The following is a 21005-nucleotide window of genomic DNA, read 5'->3' on the forward strand; positions in this document are numbered from 1 at the left end:
GACCTGCTTGTACTTTCTGACCTATGACTCAGAGCGCGATGCTCCAACCGTGTCCAAATTATGAACCTTTATTTTGACGTCAAGAGCCTGTTCTTTTTTTAATGTAAATGGCAGAAGAAAAATGAGTACCGCAGAGACGATCTTTGTCTAATGCTAATTTCTTTGCCGAGAGCAAATCCTCTAGCACTAGGTAAAGAATAATACTCGATAAAGAGGTGGTAGGCAAAGAAAAACACTTGACAAAAGAGATGGCCAAATAAAAACACTCAGCAAATCGCCGTCAACAACTAACGCCATCTACCACCGTTAACTGTGTCGAGTGTCGTACCTCGACACTTAGCAAAGGAGGCCTCTTTGACTAGTGCTGGATCAGACACTAGGCAAACATGCATTTTGCGAGTGTCAAACTAGGACACTACGCAAAGGAGGAATTTTGCCTATTTTTTTTACGCTCGGCAATTTTTTTTCTTTGTGCTCCCAAACTTTTTATGTTGTGTTTCTATAGCACCTAGAACTACTTGTTCAATTTTGGCACATTTCTCAAAATATTTGCTATATTTACTAAATTTATTTCATTTAATTGGATTTCTTTGGATAATTCAAATTTGAACTACAAGTCATTCACATAATGGAAAAAATGAATGAAAAAACGATAATCATGTTACTCAGTATAAGTTGAGATCGTATACAGTAACATACTAGAAATTTTAAACATTACGTTCACGAAAAATGACCACGAAGCTATGCACCACATGTTTTAAAATTATATAGAAATTAAATGAAGTCAAAAAATCATAAAACTTGTCGAGATGTCATCATATCATATGTGTAGCCTGCGATAAAGGATCGATAAAGCTTTGTTAAAGTTTGACATGTACGATGCTTACCACCTAGTTGCCCTCCACATGAAATCATTGAATTTATTCAAAAATTCTTAGGTTTGTAAGCATCGTACGTAACAACTTTCATGAAATTTTACCAACTTTTTATCACAACTTCCACATATAATATCATGCAATCTCGATAAATTCCATGATTTTCTGGCTTCATTTGCATTTTATACAATTTAAAAATAATTCTACCGCAAGTTTGTGGTCTAGTTTCATGAACACGATGTCGAAATTTCTATTTTGTTACTTGATACGACCTCAAAAATGCATATCATTTTAAGTTTATTTTTCCCTTATGCAAATGACTTGTGATTCAAATTTTAATTATTCGAAGAAATTGAAGTAAACAAGATAAATTTACTAAATATAGCACACACTTCGAGAAATATGCTAAAATTGAGCATGTAGTTCTATGTGTTATAGGAACACAACATAAAAAGTTTGGGAGCAAAAAGAAAAAAATTAAAAACATTTTGTCAAGTGTAAAAAAACACTAGGCAAAATGCCTCTTTGCCTAGTGTTCTAGATTAGCACTCGACAAAGAGACCGAGTGTAAAAAACACCAGCCGAAGAAAACACGGTTATTTGTAAAAAGAAAAAAACTACTGGCTACTTTATCCGCACATAACCTAAACCTTGCTCACATCTCGACCCCGCCGCCACCCCAGCCAACTTTGAGCCCAAGCCCGTGCCCGTGCCACCACCACCATCTTGGCCCCCAGCCTCGACCCCCGCCACCACCTTGGACGGCTCCGAGTCCGTGCCACCACAGATCCCTTCCCCGAGCTCGCGCCACCACCCAGGCCAACTCAGAGGCCAAGCCCGACGTCGCGCCCCCGCCACCACCTCGATCCCCGACATCGACCCCGCGCCGCCACTGTCACACCTAAAATTAAGGACAAATCCGGGTGCATCGTCTTATATGTGTGCCAAAGCGAGATCCACACATACAATGACTCAGTGTATAAAGACGAATGTCATAATCTTTATTAAATACCAAGAATGTCTTAAAAGATAACAGATAAAAAAATAACTTGAACTAATATAACTATCTCCATAGCGCCATAGTTGACTAGGAGACGACACCTAGATCTCATCGAACTCGTCGTAATAGTCCTCCTCTAGTGGTACCTGCTCTTCACTTACGGTAAGGGCTCATGTGTGTGTAAAGCTTACCAAGAAAAATGATTAAGGTTGAGCATTGTTTTTAATAATTTGATCAAAATTTTATTAGCAATTACTAAGTGTAAGTAGATACCAACCTAATTAAATAATTGATCACAATTAATAATAAATTTAATTTCATAAGTTAACAATGCAAGAGTCCTGAGCCGCTCATGATGGTGAGCACGACTGATATACCAGTTTTACATTATCCATAGGTTGCACATTTTTACTATAATGCCCAAAATTGGTATAAGAAAAGATAATAAGATAAATAAATAAATAAACTTATATGCTAGAGTTTTGGGGATTTCTTAATCTTCTTTTCTTTGTGCATACTCAAAGAAAGGAATTATAACAAATAAATAAATACATAAATGTGCATTCCATGATGTATGTTTGCATTTGTATTCAATTTTGTGAGACAAGTTTAAGTCTGAAAATTTAGAATTTGGAAATAAAAGAGAAAGGAGAAGAAAAATAAAAGAATACACATTATAAGATAACAACAATAAATAATATTAATTCATACAACAAAAGTATAATTCATTTAGACTTTTGTTTGATATTTGAAATCGGGAGTGCAAAACAAAATTTTGAATTGAGTTTGAATAATTTGAATGGAAAATAGAAAAGAAAAGGTTGGAAAAGAAAAAGAAAAAAATGAATCACCTCTTTTGGGCCGATATGCCAGAATTTGGCTCATCCCGCTACACTATCGCAGCCCAACTGTGCCTTGGCGCTCACATGTGGACCCAAACCGTCATTCCCCCTCGCGTCTTAGTCGCTCACTGGTCCGTGGACCCGCGCTGTCATCCCTTCCGCGGAGTCGCGCAACAAACCGCGCGCAAAACAGCGGAGCTCGCGTGGTTCTCGTCGGCCGTTTTCACCTCGGACTCTGTCGCCACCCTATAAAAATCGCGAGGTCGCTAGCCCCCTTGCCATCAACCGTGGTCTACAACGCAAAACCCGAGCGCTGGGGGCCTGCCGTCGTCGACGTTCTACCGCCGCGGGGATAAATCACCTATTGCGGCGAGGGAGCCTTGAATGTTGATCTAGGAGACCCATTGTGACCCTAGGAGGGTGGTCGTGATCTATCAAAGCCAAGGAACTAGGCTGGGGTCCAGCAATTGCTCGCCGCCGTTGTGCTCTGCCATGGTCTCGCCATGTGCTGTGGGCGGCTATATCCATGCTTCGTGTCACGGTGAGACCTCATCTACCTTACTTACCTCTTTCGGTTCTTCACGTAGCACAACCTGCAATGGGTTTTGGGGCGCATGGGGTACGGTACTGCTCCTCTCCGGCAAGTACGCTTCCGGGCGAGCGCTGTTCCTCGCGCTGGATGCTCCGTCGATGGCGTGAGGCATATCCACCGACGATCAAAGAACGAATGGGCGCGATTAGTTTACCTTACTGGTGCGAGGAGGACGAAGTTCAGTCGTTGGATCGTGGATGAAGGATTGGGATCAGATCTTGTGTGTATTAAATCTAGGATGTACATCCTAAGCCCAACAATGCAGATTAGATCTAGGTTAATAAGATCTCGACCCTTGGATTTAGATCTGACGGGTAGTTTCGCGTAATGATTCATCGTTTAATATGGGCCGTCCACTTCATATCCGGCGGCTGAAGTTAGCCCATACCCCTTCAGCCGCGCCAACTTACAAAAGTGACCCTCTGATTTTCCAGATTCAACCCGCCGTCCACCGTGGATTAATTCTGAGTCTGGGGTATTTTTATATGTCAGCCCTCGAGCTTCTCTGTATTGTGCGCGTAGTCCACGAAATAGGGAAAATAAGTAAATAAATACAGAAAATAGATATTTAGTATAAAAAATTCCAAAACCTAGTTTTATTCATATAAAATTCATTCTAACTCTGAATTGACCCATTCCAGTTTCTATAATTTTGTAATATTATTGTTTATCAACTAGTGTCTCTGTTTTGACATAAAAACCCATATTAAAATTAATCTTGTACATAGCACCTAGAACTTTTGGAAATTCATAACTTAAAATCTATAACTCCAAAATTAATGATTCATGTTCCTATGATCTTATTTTAATATGTAGATTATTAATATGTATTTTGTACTCATGTTTGGTGTGATATTAATGTTGCCTATACACTTTTTGTCTGTATTGCTACTGTTAGGGGTCTGCTTCGTAGCCGAAGGTCCTCTAAGCAAGTTGGCACATAAGCAGACGCAACATGAAGGTACAGGCCGAAGCTACGATCCAGGGAGCTTCGGCATAGTGACATGCATCGAGACGAAGGGCTGCACCGACCTAAAGAGGAAAAGACCGATCAGTCCATAATAGTTTGTGTCATGTTTATAGTTATTTGTCGAGGGCATGAATGTAATTTTGACTGGGCTGCGTCCCGTGCCTATAAATAGATTAACAGTAACCCTGTATTGTTCACACTGACTGGTATTCTCTCGCGCGTCATACTTGGACTTTTGGCTTCTGTGAAGCCGAAGGTACAAATGTAATTCAATATTGTTCATGTTCATGCATAATGATATAATAAAGATATATTAATGATGTCATATGATTATTCATATTATTTCTCATGTTTCATATGCTTCTTCTTTCATTAATATATACTGCGATGATGAAGGTACGTCTTTCATGACCTTCGTCTGAAGATCATTATATCCTAAGGGAGATAATGCTTCGAAGGACGAAGGCCGAAGGGCTTTAACCATTAACATTTTGTGTTGCCTTATTCTTAATTCGTAGCATTTCAGAACAAGTCCCCAACATTATTGCCCACCTCCGGTGAACTCACTTCCACAATTGAGATGATGGCTTCGTTCAGCAACCAAGTTATAGGACCTTCGGCTACGAAGCTAGTGCTCCAAATCACGGGTGGTTCAAGTACAGAACCAGCCAACAAGAAGCAGAAGAAGGAAGCGTAGAGAAGAGTGCAACATGTTGGGGTGCAAGGACCCTTCGTCAGGTCCAAGTGGTCTCACATCCCAATTACCTTCTCTCAAGAGGATCTTCAGCTAAAGGATTATCCTCACAATGATGCTATGGTCATATCTTGTGTCATCAAGGGATTTCTGGTCCACAATATTCTGGTTGATACAGGCAGTGCAGCGGCCATTATATTTGCAAAGGCCTTCAAGCAGATGCAAGAACCAGAGGACAAGATTTATGATTCTACACACCCTCTTTGTGGCTTCGGAGGACAGCAGATTGTAGCACTTGGCAAAATCACAATGCCAGTTACCTTCGGCTATGTCCACAACACAAGAACTGAGCAAGTTGTTTTTGACATTGTCGACATGAAATACCCATATAATGCAATCATTGGCCGAGGGACACTTAATGCCTTCGAAGCAATACTTCATCCAGCATACTTATGCATGAAGATACCTTCGGAACAAGGGCCCATTGCTATCCACGGAAGTCAAGAAGCTGCTAGAAGAGCAGAAGGGAGTTGGACAGATTCAAAGGCAATACACAACATAGATGGAGCCGAAGCTTGCCAACAATATAAGCATAAAAGAGAGAAGGCTGCTTCGGTAGATCAGCCAAAGCCTATGCTTTTATGTGAAGACATACCAAATCAAAGGGTATTGCTGGGGTCTCACCTATCTGATGAGCAGGAAAAAACTTTGATAAGATTTTTGTTCAACAACAAAGATGACTTCGCTTGGACAGCCAATGATCTTTGTGGTGTCAACAGAGATGTCATTGAGCATACAAATTAATGTGGATCCATCCTTCAGGCCAAGGAAGCAAAGACTTCGGAAGATGTCTGATGATAAAGCTGAAGGTGCTCGAAACGAAGTAAAGAGACTTCTCAGTGCTAATGTTATCAGAGAAGTAACATATCCAGAATGGTTAGCCAACACTGTTATGGTGAAGAAGGCTAACGGCAAATGGAGAATGTGTATTGATTTCACAGATCTCAACAAGGCATGCCCAAAGGACGAGTTCCCATTGCCAAGGATAGACTCCCTTGTGGATGTAGCAGCTTCTTCGGAGCTCATGAGTATGTTGGACTGTTATTCAGGCTATCATCAAATTTGGATGAAGAAGGAAGATGAGCCAAAGACCAACTTCATAACTCCTAGTGGAACCTATTGCTACCTTCGGATGCTTGAGGGGCTCAAGAATGCAGGAGGAAGCTTCAGCAGAATGACAGCCAAGGTCCTTCACTCTCAAATAGGCAGGAATGTGCTGACGTATGTTGATGATATCATCGTAAAGAGCACGAAGCAAGAGAATCACATTGCTGACTTACAAGAAACATTTGCCAACTTCAGACAAGCTGGTTTGAAATTAAATCCAGAAAAGAGTGTTTTTGGAGTGAAGAAGGGCAAGTTCCTTGGCTGCCTGGTATCAACGAAGGGAATCGAAGCCAATCCAAAGATCGAAGCTATCCTTCGGATGGAGCCGCCAAATACAAAGAAGGGGGCTCAACGACTGGCAGGAAGACTGGCATCACTAAACAGATTCATATCCAGATTAGCAGAAAGAAATCTGCCATTCTTTGAAATACTGAAGTCAGCCAAAGTTTTTCAATGGGGTCCGGCTCAGCAAAAAGCTTTCAAAGAGTTGAAGCAATACTTGATCGATCTGACAACACTAACTCCTCCTTCGCCAGGGGCTCCATTGCTCTTATATGTGGCAGCTTCGCACTCTACAGTTAGTGCGGTGCTTGTACAGGAGAAGCAAGACGGCCAGGTCAAAAAACAAGCACCAGTATATTTTGTCTCCGAAGTTTTAAGCTTATCAAAGAAAAAATACATAGAGCTGGAGAAGGAACTATATGCTGTGTTGATGGCCTCCAGGAAGCTTCAGCATTACTTTCAAGCATACCATATAATTGTTCCTTCATCGCAACCTCTGAAAGACATAATGAGAAATAGAGAAGCTACTGGGAGGATCGGAAAATGGGCTGCCGAGCTTAATGAATTTTCTATTGATTATGTTCATAGATCCTCAATTCAGTCTCAGGCCTTAGCAGACTTCATTGCTGATTGGACGCCAGGGGCTCAAGGAGAAGAAGCAACAAAAGATGCCGAAGCCTGGATAATCTTCTGTGATGGTTCTTGGGGAACCTTCGGCGCAGGAGCAGCTGCTGTTCTAGTAGCACCTTCCAAAGTCAGAACATGCTATGTAGCAAGGCTAGATTTTAGTTGTACAAATAATGTTGCTGAATATGAAGCCCTTCTGTTGGGGCTTCGGAAGTTAAAGGCAATGGCAATCCTTAAAACTGACTCTCAAGTCATTTCTGGCCATGTAGACAAAAGTAGCAAGGCAAGAGACCCGAAGCTTGAAAAATATCTGGATACAGTTCGAAGGCTGGAGGCTTCTTTCGAAGGTTTTTCTATCAAGAATATTCCAAGAGGAGAAAATGAGCATGTAGATTTGTTAGCCAAATCAGCGACACATGGGCTCCCTCTACCTTCGGAAGTATTTTTTAAGACAATAAAAGCACCTTCGGTTGAACTTATGGAGAGAGCAGTGCATGCAATATCCCTTGTGCATAGTGAAGATTGGAGGACTGAAATTATATCTTTCCTCCAAGGTAATTATCTTTCGTATGACAAAGCTTATAATAAGAGAATGGAAGCAAAAACAAGACCGTATGCGATAATAGAAGGGGAATTATACAAACATGGAGTATGTTCTCCACTCCTCAAATGTTATTCAGAACCGAAGGTATAGAATTAATGAAGGAGATATATGCAGGTCTGTGTGGATCACATATTGGGTCTAGGCCCTTACTGGGAAAAGTTTTTAGACAAGGATTTTATTGGCCGAAGGCAGCTTTGGATGCAGCAGAGCTGGTTCAAAAGTGCGAGAATTGTCAAAAATGTGCAAGAGACCATAAGCAACCTTCATCTCTCACACAGCTGATACAGCCTACTTGGCCATTGCAAAGATGGGGCCTGGATTTGTTAGGTCCGCTTCCACCAGCACAAGGTAATTTGAAGTATGTTGTGGTGGCAGTAGAATATTTTTCTAAGTGGATTGAAGCAAAGCCCTTGGCTACAATAACTTCGGCCACAGTACAAAAATTCTTCTGGCAGAATATTGTTTGTCGTTTCGGCGTGCCGAAGGCGATAACCGTGGACAACGGAACACAGTTTGATGCTGAATCATTCAAAGATTTCTGTGACCAGATTGGTACGAAGATCCATTTTGCATCAGTTAGGCATCCAGAGTCAAATGGGCTGGTAGAGAGAGCAAATGGCATTATAATGATAGGAATAATAAAGCTAATCTTCAATCAGCCCAGAGGAAAGTGGCCAGATGAGCTGACTAAAGTGGTGTGGAGCCACAATACAACTACGTCAAGATCAACAGGATTTACACCTTTCAAATTATTATTTGGTGATGAAGCTATAACTCCAGAAGAAGCTAAAGCAGGATCAATAAGAACAGTAGCTTCGGCAGAAGACGAAGCTGATTATCACGTAACAAAAGATACTATAGAGGGGGCCAGACTTCAGGCTGTAGAGAACATCAATAAATATCAAGCCGAAACAATAAAATGGCGTGACAGAAAAGTTCGATTGAAAAATATCAAGCCATGACATTTGGTGCTTCGGAGAATGGCCAATCCAGACACAGTGGGCAAATTACAGCTGAAGTGGGAAGGTCCTTTTCTGGTTATATCTTCGTCAAGGCCCGGTTCTTACAGATTGAAGGATATGGACGGCAACGACATACCCAGATCTTGGAATGCGGATGAGCTTCGGCGATACTATGTGTAATATTGATGTAATCTTTTTTAATTTTTTCTATGGTACCCTTTTCCTTTCAAGAGGGGAGAAAAGTTTTTAATGGGGCCATAGCTTGTAATTTTTCATTCTTATTTAGCCCCACGAGGGCCGAATCCCCAAAAAGATGTAATATGTAAATCTGACCATGCACCATCGAGTGCAAAAAGAAAAACAGGGAGAAGCTCAAAAGACGTCCCCAAGGCACTACAAGAAAAAAGACTAGTAGCGACATTTTAGTAGAGGCATTTTTAAAAGTGCCTCTTAGTCTAGTATGCCAACGGTATAGCCACATTTCTTTGAGGCATTTTCGAAAATGCCACAAAAATGTGAAATGTACATTTGTAAATGCGTGATGGTCTTTACTCTTGAGACATTGCTAAAGGCCCTTTGAAAAATGCCTCTAATTTATGTCCAATTATTAATTTTTTAATCAGCTTGCACCAAATTGATGTGATATTTTAGAAAAATAATTTACATTTTGGAATAGGTAAGCAGTGTAGTGGCATTTTTTAGAGACATTTTTGAAGATGTAACAAATATGTGAAATATACAGTTTTTTTTAGTGCCATGGACTTTAGTCCTGATATTATTGTTAAAGACATTTTGAAAAACGCCGATTATTTATGTCTAATTTATTATTTTTGTTTATTAATCAACCTGCAGCAACTAATTGATGTGATAATTCAAAAAAATAAAATGGTTCTAACAGACACAAACAGTCTTGAACTCGTGACCTGTAGTTAGTCCCAAGCAACCGTAGACCACCATGGCACAAGCACGTTTTGTTAGTAGTGGGATCAAAATACATATATGTACTGAACAATCGCGAACACATCAAAACACCTCTTCATCTTCTTTCTGCAGATGTGCCGCCGCCAGTGCTCTATTGTCTCTGTAGATCCGCCCATCGCCCCGTCGCCGTATGAAGCTGCTGTGGCCTTCCTCCTACTCTGACCCTACGCTAGCTCTCGTCGGCCGTCTGATATTGTGGATCTCGCCTCCCTAATCTGCTACAGTGTTCTCTTTGGTTGTTCATCCTTAGATTCAGCAATCAGCAGGGACTGGGAGGGCTTCAGGCTTTCACACATTTTCTACAGCAGGTTACTCTTATCTCAGCCTCTCACTCTTCCCTTCTATTCAGATTTGTAAGTGCAATTGAGGATTAGCCGCTGCAGTATGATAATTAGTTGATTTGTATAAGCACTTTCATATATGAGCAGCAGCGGAGCTGACCAATGCTATCAATTTATTATTTAATGGGTACTATCTATCTCATAATCACCTCTTAGCACTGTTTTATATATAATTCGCCTAAAATTATGGCTGTCCACGGACAGCACCAAAATGACCTGGCTCCGCCCCTGTATATGAGTTTGTTCTGTATTTCATTGTTAGATTGGTATTCTCTTAATTTACTTGTTACTGCATTACTTAACAACTAACAGACCTATGTGTGATATGGTACACTAAGTGTTTACTACAATAGTGATATTTGTATGTCCCTGTACTTATTTCAGCATCTGTGATGGACAAGAGTTGGGTGAGCAAACCAAGAACAAGTGATGACTATAAGATTGGTGTGACCCAATTCCTTACTTTCGCATTTCATAATGTTCGACCGGGTGGCAAGGTTAATTGTCCATGTGTTCAGTGTAAAAACAAGTCAACAAAATGTTATGAAGAAATTAGAACCCATTTGAGATGCAACGGCATTCTGCAAGGATATACTATATGGAATCGACATGGAGAGGAACACGGTTCAACACCAGCTCCATTTGCTCACATATCATCAAGCACACACAACCATGCTCCATTTGAACGTCCTTGTACTTCTCCTGCACAAACTGGAAGCAAGAGAAATGATGACATGCAAGGGCTCCTAAATGCAGCATTTCCTATGGCTGATAAGTATGATATAGTGTCCAGTTCAGATGAAGAAATGGATGGTATTAATAATTACTATACAATGTCCAGTTCATCAGATGAACCAATAGATGACAATGCATTTGAGTTTGCTAACACAAATGGTAGTCAACAAGATGTTACATCAGAGGAGGTTGACCATGAAACTAAAGATGACATTATTTCCATCATCCTTAAAGATGCTAAGGCAAAGCTACATCCTGGGTGTGATGCATTCACGAAGCTTTCCTTTCTTGTAACCATATTTCATTTGAAATGCTTACATGGATGGACTCAGGAGTCATTTACATCACTTCTTGGTGTTCTTTCTGCCGCACTCCCTGAAGAGGCGAACTTACCAAAAAACTACCATGCAGCAAAGAAAATAATTCGAGGACTAGGTCTTGATTATGTTAAGATTCATGCATGTCCAAAGGATTGCATGCTTTTCTATGGTGACCAGGCGAAACAAGAAACTTGCCATATTTGCAACACTTCACGTTGGGCAGAAAGAAAAAAGAAGGGTGAAGCAACAAAAACAAAGGGATATAAGAAGAAACCAGCAAAGATCTTGCGGTATTTTCCTTTGATACCGAGGCTGAAGAGGTTGTATGCTAATGAGCAAACAGCAAGCGACATGCGTTGGCATGATGAGGGTCGCACAAAGGATGGGCTGTTGAGGCATCCAGCTGATGGGCAAGCTTGGAATGATTTTAATTTGAGATATCCTAATTTTTCTGCTGATTCCCGCAATGTGAGGCTCGGTCTTTCTAGTGATGGAGTAAACCCTTACAGAAACATGAATATTAGTCACAGTACATGGCCAGTACTGCTTATTCCGTACAATCTACCTCCCTGGATCTGCATGAAGCAAACATCTTTTATACTGTCTATGATCATTCCAGGACCAGATAGCCCAGGAAATGATATTGATATATTTCTACAACCACTTATTGATGAATTACTACAGCTGTGGGAGGGTGTTGAAACTTTTGATGCCTCTTCAAGGAAGAAGTTCTCTCTCAGAGCAGTTTTGATGTGGACTTTAAATGATTTCCCTACATTAGGTAACTTATATGGTTGGAGCACAAAGGGAAAATATGCATGTCCATCTTGTGCTGATTTGACGAGGTCAATTTATTTGAAGAAGGGACGCAAGTGTTCATATATGGGTCATCGTCGGTGGTTGCCTCAGTCCCATCCCTATCGTCATAGAAGGAACCACTTCAATGGTATGGAGGAGAAAGAACTAGCGCCTGTAACAATGAGTGGAAGTGCAGTTTTGAGGATGATGGATGGTAAAACTTTTTTGTATGGCAAAGGAAAGGTTCATTCGGAGGAAGAACAATCATCAGGGCACAAAGCTAAAGCCAAAAAGAAAGGAAACGATAAGAAACAAGGCAAAAAGAGGAAACGGGTCCAAAGGGAAAAACAACAAGGTATGAAAGAGAAGAAACCTGAGGATTGGATAAAGAAGAGGTCTATATTCTTTAAACTTCCATACTGGGAACACAATCTGTTACGACACAATCTTGATGTGATGCATATAGAGAAAAATGTATGCGATAATTTTGTTGGGACATTACTAAATGTAAGTGGTAAAACAAAGGACAATCTAAAAGCAAGGCTTGACTTGGAGGAGCTCGGAACTCGACCTGAACTACATCCACAATTGGATAACAAAGGAAACAAAGTAATGCCTGATGCACCCTTTACCATGTCTAGAGATCAAAAGGAGATTCTTTGCTCTGTTATTCAAAATCTTAGGACACCCGATGGTTTTGCATCAAATCTATCTAGATGTGTGGATGTTAAGGAGTGCAAGTTATCTGGCCTTAAAAGTCATGATTGCCATGTACTAATTGAGGAAATTCTTCCCATCGCACTACGTTCTTGTTATCCCAGCAAAGATGTCATGAAAATAGTTGTAGATTTAGCTTCTTTCTTTAAAGGATTATGTTCAACAGTTCTAGACACCTCAGAACTTGATAAGCTTCAAGAGCGCATTGTTCGTATACTATGCGACATGGAAAGGGTTTTCATCCCATCATTTTTTACCATTATGGTACACCTACTTGTACACTTGGTTGAGGAGGCAAAGTTTGGAGGTCCAGTACATTATAGGTGGATGTACCCTATTGAAAGGTAGACTTTCTTGCATAGAATTTACTCATTTATTTCAACATCAGATTTTTAATATTATCTCAACTCCTAGGTGGTTCGTTCGACTCAAGGCGCATGTTCGCAACAGGACACATCCTGAAGGTTCCATTGCTGAAGGATATAAAGCAGAAGAGTGCTTGACATTCTGCTCAAGATTTCTTGATGGAACTACACGTTTTACACGACCATCTCGGAATCCTGAACCTTCAAAAATATCTAAATCTTTTTTCTTGTTCGAGAGTGCTGGTGAACCCATAGGGAAAGCTACTGTTGTAAACCAATTTGACAATAAGTTGCTCAGTCAAGCGCATAGATATGTATTGAGACACTGTGATGAACTAGAAGATCTTCGTAGGTGTGTCAAAATAATAATGCTTAATCACAAATATTCTTTCTCCAAATTACTGAAAATGATCTAAAGGTATTTGATTTTAGGGAGTATGTGGATTCATTGATAAATCAGCAGCGCCAACATCTCACACCTTCCAATACTCAGGATTTGGTTGATAAGCATTTTGCTGATTGGTTGGAGCAGAAGGTACAAATTTAATTCTTTGCTTAGTCAATTCAGTATTTGTGCTTATCTGTTTAACCATATATGCAGATACTACTTAGTGATGATGGCTTAAACATTACTGGAATTACGCGAGCATTGGCTGGAAAACCAAACAGATGTGGGATGCGTTACAGCGGCTTTGTTATAAATGGTTTCAGGTTCCATACTAGGAGTCGTGAGAGCAATCTCTTGACACAGAATAGTGGTGTCGTTAACACTACAACAGATGGAACTAATTATTATGGAAGACTCACTGACATCATAGAATTGTCTTATAAAGATGATTATAAGGTGGTTCTGTTCAAATGTGATTGGTATGACGTTCATCACCGCAATGGCATAAAACATGATGAGTTTGGATTCACCCTTGTAAATTTCAAACGACTGATACACACTGGAGGCAAGATAGATCATGATCCCTTTGTTTTCTCTTCACAAGTATTCCAAGTGTTTTATGTGGAGGACCCAAAAGCAGATGGATGGAATGTGGTAGTATCAGTAAGACCAAGGGATCTATTTGACATGGGTGCTGAACCATCTGGTGGTGACGACGATGAAACGACATAATTTTGTAGGAGAGCTAATATATTTTCAGTCATTTTGTTACAATGTCATTTTATTCAATGTTGCTGTAATCAGTGAGAATCTTGTACGGCATATTCTTAAAATATAATTGCAATATGATTTAATTTCAGAAAGTTGTCAACATGTCCGAATGGTGTTAATCAGTAAGCTTGAAGTCCACATTCCATGCAGCATCACATTTGAAAACAACTTTTTCATTATCGACTATCCTTAATTTTTTCATGTAAAAAACATAAAAATTCAAACGTACTTGACTATGAGATGAGTCTCTGGGCTGGCTATGAGGGTTCAGATTGAATACAATGTAGGATGTCACACCCCAAAATTTCACATTTTGGGGATGTGAGCTTTTCATCATGCAAAACTATTTTAAACAACAAGTTTCACTAAGTTTTAAAACTTTTCTTTTATTCAAATTATCCTTATGAAAAAAAACACAAGGAATTATTTTTAAATTTACTCTCAAGTATATTCCTTGTTGGAGATAGAGAGAATAATATAAATAATATTTTCAATTAGCTTTATATTTTATTTTAATTGTTGGAAAAAATAAATAGAGATTGAATGTATATATGAGATGGATCTAATGTAATATTTGGGATCGAGTTATGAGTTGATTAAAAAAACATGGATCCGAGAGTTTGCGTTATTTCTGTTATTTTCTGTGATGATTTTCTGTACCTATTCTAATATGTTCTGTCATCTAGGCCGTGGATGTAAAAAAAGATCCCGAGCCACTGATCTCTGTTGACCAAGATTTAAAACTGATTAGGGTTAGGTTATTAAACCCTAACCCTAAAACCTCGATCTATTTTACTATCTCGGATTTCCTCGGTTTGGCCGAGACCAAGTCTCATTTAGTGGCCGAAAATCCTAGATTTAGGGTTAGGTAAAACCCTAACCCGAGAGATCTAAAATTCTTTCTATCTATTCTATTTCTGTCTGTTCTCGGGTGATGAACGATGATAAAAAAAATTTGAGTTCATTCACATAGATCTGAGACCTTTCTGTGATCTCATAAAACGAGCTCTTGGAAAATCTAGCTCTTTGAAATATTGGCTGAGAGCTTATAAATGTTGATATTGACTTTGGTAATATGTATTTAGCTTCTCGAACCTTAAATATATGTTATAAAAAATATCAGTGGCAACCTTTACGAAACGAAGGTAGTAGTTTTTGTACTTTTTTTAATAAGACAAAGTTAAACTTTGATTTTTAAAAGTTAAACATTATTTGAATTTAAAACGTGTGTGGAATTGAAAAATCGATGGCTAGCTAATCAAATTGGTCGATAAACTAGTAAACGTGATCAAACTAAAAAAATGTTGCACTTTATTACTTGAGAAATTTTCCAGTAGAAATTTTCCAGTTGAAATTTTAAAAGAATAAATCTAAATAATTAATGAAGTGTTTCTTGGCGCGCTTAAACTTCTCGAAAATATTGTGCTTTCGGCTTTCGCGCTGTTTATCCGCGCCAAAAAATTCCCCCCGTAAAGTGTTGGAACCACCCTCCCATCTTTCTCGATCACACCTCCTACAAATCTCCTCCGGTTCTTCCACCTCCCTGTAGTTTTCGCTCTCCTCCCACCATTCTCTTTGTGCTCCTGCTCCATATGCCCTCCTTTCAGTCTGCTGCGTGATGATCCATCGCCCAGCTGCTGGTTGATCCGTCGCCCAGCTGGTAACAGATTTCTTCGTGGGTGCAGTAGTACCATAACTGACCCACCCTCTAATATTTACTCCGATCTACAAGGTACTGCTGTAGCCTGACTCAATCAATGTGATTTTACTTAAGCATTCACCGATTATACAATCATTTGTAGCCACAAATGCACAACGTTTTTTAATCTGATGTCAACGATTGCAACTTTTTTTATTCAATCTGGTAATTCTTAGATTAATCTGCTGTCACTGAATGCAACTATTTGATTTTCATCTGGTTATTCTTAGATTAATCTGCTATCACTGATTGCAAATATTTTGATTTTGATCTGGTAATTCATGGATTAATCTGTTGTCACCGAATGCAACACTTTTAATTTTGATCTAGTAATTCTTAGATCAATCTCTGTCACTGAATGCAACTATTTGATGGTAATTCTTAGATTAATCTGCTGTCACCGATTGCAACTTTTTTTAATATCTGCGTCAGTACTGGAGCATTGAATTCTATTGTTCTGAGTTCTGTTTACCAAATTGTCTGTCTGCAGTTGCACCTTGTGTTACATGATTTTAATTAAACTACATAAGACAAATGAAATTGTTATTCTTATGCTGGCTGTGTAATCTTGATACATCCTATTTCAATAATTTTTAGCATCTCCTGTAATCTGAAATGTTAATCTAGTAGGAAAAGAAGTAATGCCAATGAAACACAGAAGACTACAAAGTCTTAACTTAGAAGCTGAGACACAGGAAAACGTGGAACAACATGAAGATGTCCAAGATCCACAACCAGAGCTCACCATTGGGTTTCCTGAGGGAGAAGCGCCAACAAGGAATAAGTCATTCAAAATAATATGTGAGTTTGTCATTTTGTTCTCAAACATTCTTATAGATATATGAACATCAATGTATGATCCATGACATTATTAATTTAAGGGCAAAATGGAGTTGTTCGAGAGGTTTTTAGAAATTTCCGAACAGCTGAATTGTGGGATCTGAAAGGAGGAAGAGTACTAGTTGAAACTGACAAGAATGGCATTCCCAATCAGTGGTCTGAATCCATTCTCTCGTCATACCTTGGTGAGCTTGCACAGAATTCATCATTTGCACCATTACACATTCCGAGATGGGACAACAAATTATTCAAAGGTCCAAAGGAACGCATCATCAAAGATGTTGAGGTACATGATACTTTTCAGTCTAAATCTTGTGTTTGTGGTGATAATTTTTATTCTAAATCTTGAACTGCAAATCATTCACCTATTGATCTTTCAATGTTTTCAATAGAAAAAATTTATCTATAGTAGTGAGACAAAATGGTCTACTCGAGATTGGATTCTTAAGACAGTGAATAAAAGGTGGAGAGACTACAAGTCAGACTTGAAGAAACAATACTACAATCCAGATAAGAGGTCTTTTGACCAGATTGAAAAGGATGTCCCTGATGGTGTGAATGAAAATCAATGGAGTTTTCTGTTAGGCATATGGTGCAGTGAAGCACATCAGGTTAGGATTGCCACATACAGTATTTTTTCAATCAGCAGTGTAAATAAATATTTTTATTTACATTAACTAATGTTGCACTCTTAGAAATTATGCCGGACAAATGCGGAATCTGGAAAGAAGCAGAGGCATCCACACACTAGCGGTAGGAAAAGCCATGCTAGACTTAAAAAGGAGATGGTAATGGCTTTGTCTGTTATCTTGTTTCCATTTTGGAGTAACTATGAAAACAAAATGATCCTGTCAGATTGTGTTCTCTTGCACAGGAAGACAAGAAGAAAGGAAGCATCACTAAAATTGATCTTTGGGACGAGTCTCATAAGAAGAGGAATGGGAACTATGTCAATCAAAATGTGCAAACACTTATGGTATTCACTGGTTCCTGTACTACACTTTAATTAGTTTTTATTCAAATTGTCAATCATTTTCTCTGTTAATTTTATGAAATTTGAAGGGTAAGGCCTTCGATGAATTAGAGAACAGGAGAAAGGACAAGGGGACACTTTCTACTAGTGATTATGATGATGTGTTTGAGAATGTCATAAGAAAAGACTTGAACATTCGTGGGTACTATGATGATACGTATTGGAGCAATGGAACTTATTCACATGTTCAATCAGAGGAGAATAAAATGATTAGAAGGGACCTAGAGCTTGCTATTTCTGGGTTTAGGAACATTAGAGCATTCCTAGAAAAAAAGTTTCCAGAAGAGGAATTGCTAAGCACAATTCTAGCTACTGGATCTAGAAGCACCACAGTAAGTGGCTTTGTCATTTTTGCAGTATCAATTTAATGCACACTTTGGTAATCTACTGTCTTCCATTACTTTCCAGCAGGTTGATACTAAAGACAATGAAAATGTCTCATTGCAATATGATAATGTAGAACGATCCAGTTATGAGAAATCACCTTCACCATACAATGAACAGGCAACCCAAATTTCCTTTCCTGCAATATAAATTTAATTTTATATCATACTTCATAACATACTGGTTGTAGTATTCTTGTCCTTATATATTGCTGTTGCAGATTTATACTAGAGATTATAATATTGCCAAGGTGGGTTGCTCTGATCATTCAGTACCAAATGACAACATAGCTTTCAGGGTAAGTCAGGAATATTACTAGGTACTTGATTCATGAATTTCACAATAGACACTGTTATATATTCAGTTCAAAGGGATTGATAAGAATTTCTAGTCTTAGCTAGCACTATTAATTATTTGTGCCTTATGTATTTACAGGAATCACAAGTTACAAGGTCTAGTGACTTGAACCAGGAACTCAACAATGGATCACTATCTCCAGATAAAGAAATGTCTGATAAGGTTAGTACTAAACAACATTGCATTACTTGAAATTTAGTACGATGTTCATTACAGATGTGTCTTCTGTATTTACAAAGCTCAATATCATGTGTCACAGGAAACTCAAAGCAAGCAACAACAACAAAGCAAATTGCAACAGGTATCTCCATATCGATTATACTTCCATGCTTCATTCTTTTTCTTTGAATATGGATAGATCTACTTGCAGATTTTCCAGTATGTACATAAGCATTTGTTTGGCTACTCTTTTATTCTTGTAGAATAAACAGAAGACTGTCTTGTTGTACTCAACAAGGAAAAGAAAACTAGGCCAAGTTGTTGCTGTTGGTAATCTTATATCTAGAGATACTACTCATGAAATTGGAGGAACTGTACTTGGGGATGGATATTATGCTGTTGCGGTTCATTATCTTAACAATGTTGAAGATGAAAGATTACCTCGACCACACGGAGATCTTAAAACTTTGGAGGATGCTGTGGGCATGTGTGTTGCTTGGCCTCGCACACATGTGAGTGTGGATTTCATATTTCATTTGATCTAGATAGTTTATTAGTGTTTATGACACATCCTGTTGCTTATTTGCAGCTTAAAAGAGTGAAGCCAACTACTGAGAAGCGCACTTGAATGGTTAGAAGACTGAAGATGCAACTAATGAATGAGCAAGTGTTATAGTGGAGAGTAGTTCTAGGATCAAAAGTTCTAGTTGTCAATCTACTTGTTTAATTGTGTTAGGAACCTCATTTTATTCATTCTTGTATGTCTAATCTACCTCAAGACCACTTCGTTTGGATTGAAAATACTTATGTATTGTTGCTTACACATGAAGCATTTAATTGATCTGTTATATATATGAACCTTGTGTCTTGTATATATATGTGCACAAATTGAGTGTTTGTGTATACGCAAAAATTAGCAATATAAAAATAATTTGTGTGAATAATAAATTTACAAAATAATACCTCCTAGTTGTCCGTACGCTTGTAGAGACACTATATAATGTCTCTACAAGCACGAATTGAACCTTATTGCAGAATGTCTCTACTTAGATAAAGGCATAATAAAATGACACTAAAAATGTCACTATATTTCTAGCGACAGTATATATTTGTCTCTAAAAGATGTCGCTATATTTATTAAGGCATAATTAAACGCCTTCAACAAATGGCACAAATAATGTAGAGATATTATGTAATCGCCTCTAGAAAGTGTATCTATGTTTATTGAGGCATAATAAAATGCCTCAAACAAATGTCACAAATAGTGTAGAGGTACATTGTAATTGTCTGTAAAAGGTGTCTCTTTGTTTATTGAGGCATATTTAAATGACTCTAAAATGAATGCCGCAAATAATGTAGAGCCAATTAACGAAGTGTCCCTACAGATCTAGAGACATTGCATGGGAAGGCATTCTTGAGACATTTTAAGACTTGCCTCTACATTTGCTAGAGACATGAAAAAAATGTCTCTACCATTCAAAAAAGTTGCCTCTACTAGCCATTTCTCCTGTAGTGAGGGGATGCAGAGCATGACGAAGCTACAAAAAGTCGTTCCTAAGGGAGCGCAGCGTAAGTTTTCTGCTCAAAAGTCGTTCCTAAGGGAATGTAGAGCCAAATACCGCCGAAATATAAGGCGAAGAAGTTCAAAAGTCGTTCCTAAGGGGATGTAGAACTTATACCGCCGAAATAGAAGGCGAAGAAGTTCAAAAGACATTCCTAAGGGGATGCAGAACTTATACCACCAAAATAGAAGGTGAAGAATCTCAAAAGATGTTCCTAAGGGGATGCAGAGCTTAAGACCCAAAAAGACGTTCCTAAGGGGATGCAGAGTCTGGATGTGGCTTCGTGTGCGTGTGTTTGGACATTCATTTGCACATTACATTACATCATTCATTGCATTCATACACATTCATGTAGACATTCGTAGGATCATCATCATCATAACATAAAGTACAAATAGATACTTCGACTTTGATATCAATGCTTCGATGAGCATAAAGAAGCAAGATATGCTTCATTGTGTACGAAAAGAAGGGAAGGTGTTTTTCGCCTTCGGCTCAAAAGGTATAAGTTTTGTCCACAGCAAAGCAATTTACACATGAAAGAAAAGGTAAAAATATATTACAAGGTATGAACAAATATATAGAGTGATGTTCAATTCTTGATTATAATGTCTTTTACAAAAATAATTCAAATGCCTCTAAAAGATCTATGCAGGCAAGCTTAAAGATCGGCTTCAGTGGCCTTCGGAATCTGCTTCGGATCACTGATCTTCGGCATCATCATCCTACACACATCAAAATTTTATAAGGCAAAGGGTAATCATAAGAAAAGGTAAGCAACAGGTATAAGTTTCATACCGGCTTTAACAGGCTTCGGGCCTCGTCACTAGCCAATTCTTGACCACCCTTCCCCCAAATTTGCGTTATGAATCTGCTTCCTATGCTTCAGGCTATATTAGGAATGTCAACTAAATCTGATGCAGATAAGCTGAAGTTTGGT

At 38.7% G+C, this 21005-nt stretch overlaps 2 protein-coding genes across 2 annotated transcripts; both read left to right on the forward strand.

Moving 5' to 3' along the window:
- Positions 1 to 16356: 16356 nt before the first annotated feature.
- LOC118471913 (uncharacterized) lies at positions 16357 to 18378 on the forward strand. Its single transcript, XM_035961234.1, has 9 exons — positions 16357 to 16531; positions 16612 to 16856; positions 16963 to 17181; positions 17266 to 17358; positions 17445 to 17546; positions 17633 to 17935; positions 18015 to 18107; positions 18208 to 18285; positions 18352 to 18378. The coding sequence occupies exons 1-9, from the start codon at positions 16372 to 16374 to the stop codon at positions 18376 to 18378; spliced, it is 1320 nt and encodes a 439-aa protein (XP_035817127.1). The 5' UTR covers positions 16357 to 16371.
- LOC103632526 (uncharacterized) lies at positions 17805 to 19375 on the forward strand. Its single transcript, XM_020541589.2, has 6 exons — positions 17805 to 18107; positions 18208 to 18285; positions 18423 to 18506; positions 18604 to 18645; positions 18767 to 19015; positions 19093 to 19375. The coding sequence occupies exons 3-6, from the start codon at positions 18495 to 18497 to the stop codon at positions 19129 to 19131; spliced, it is 342 nt and encodes a 113-aa protein (XP_020397178.2). The 5' UTR covers positions 17805 to 18107; positions 18208 to 18285; positions 18423 to 18494; the 3' UTR covers positions 19132 to 19375.
- The last annotated feature ends 1630 nt before the right edge of the window (positions 19376 to 21005 follow it).

Source organism: Zea mays, chromosome 7 (genome assembly GCF_902167145.1).
Source record: "Zea mays cultivar B73 chromosome 7, Zm-B73-REFERENCE-NAM-5.0, whole genome shotgun sequence".
Lineage (NCBI taxonomy): Eukaryota > Viridiplantae > Streptophyta > Magnoliopsida > Poales > Poaceae > Zea > Zea mays.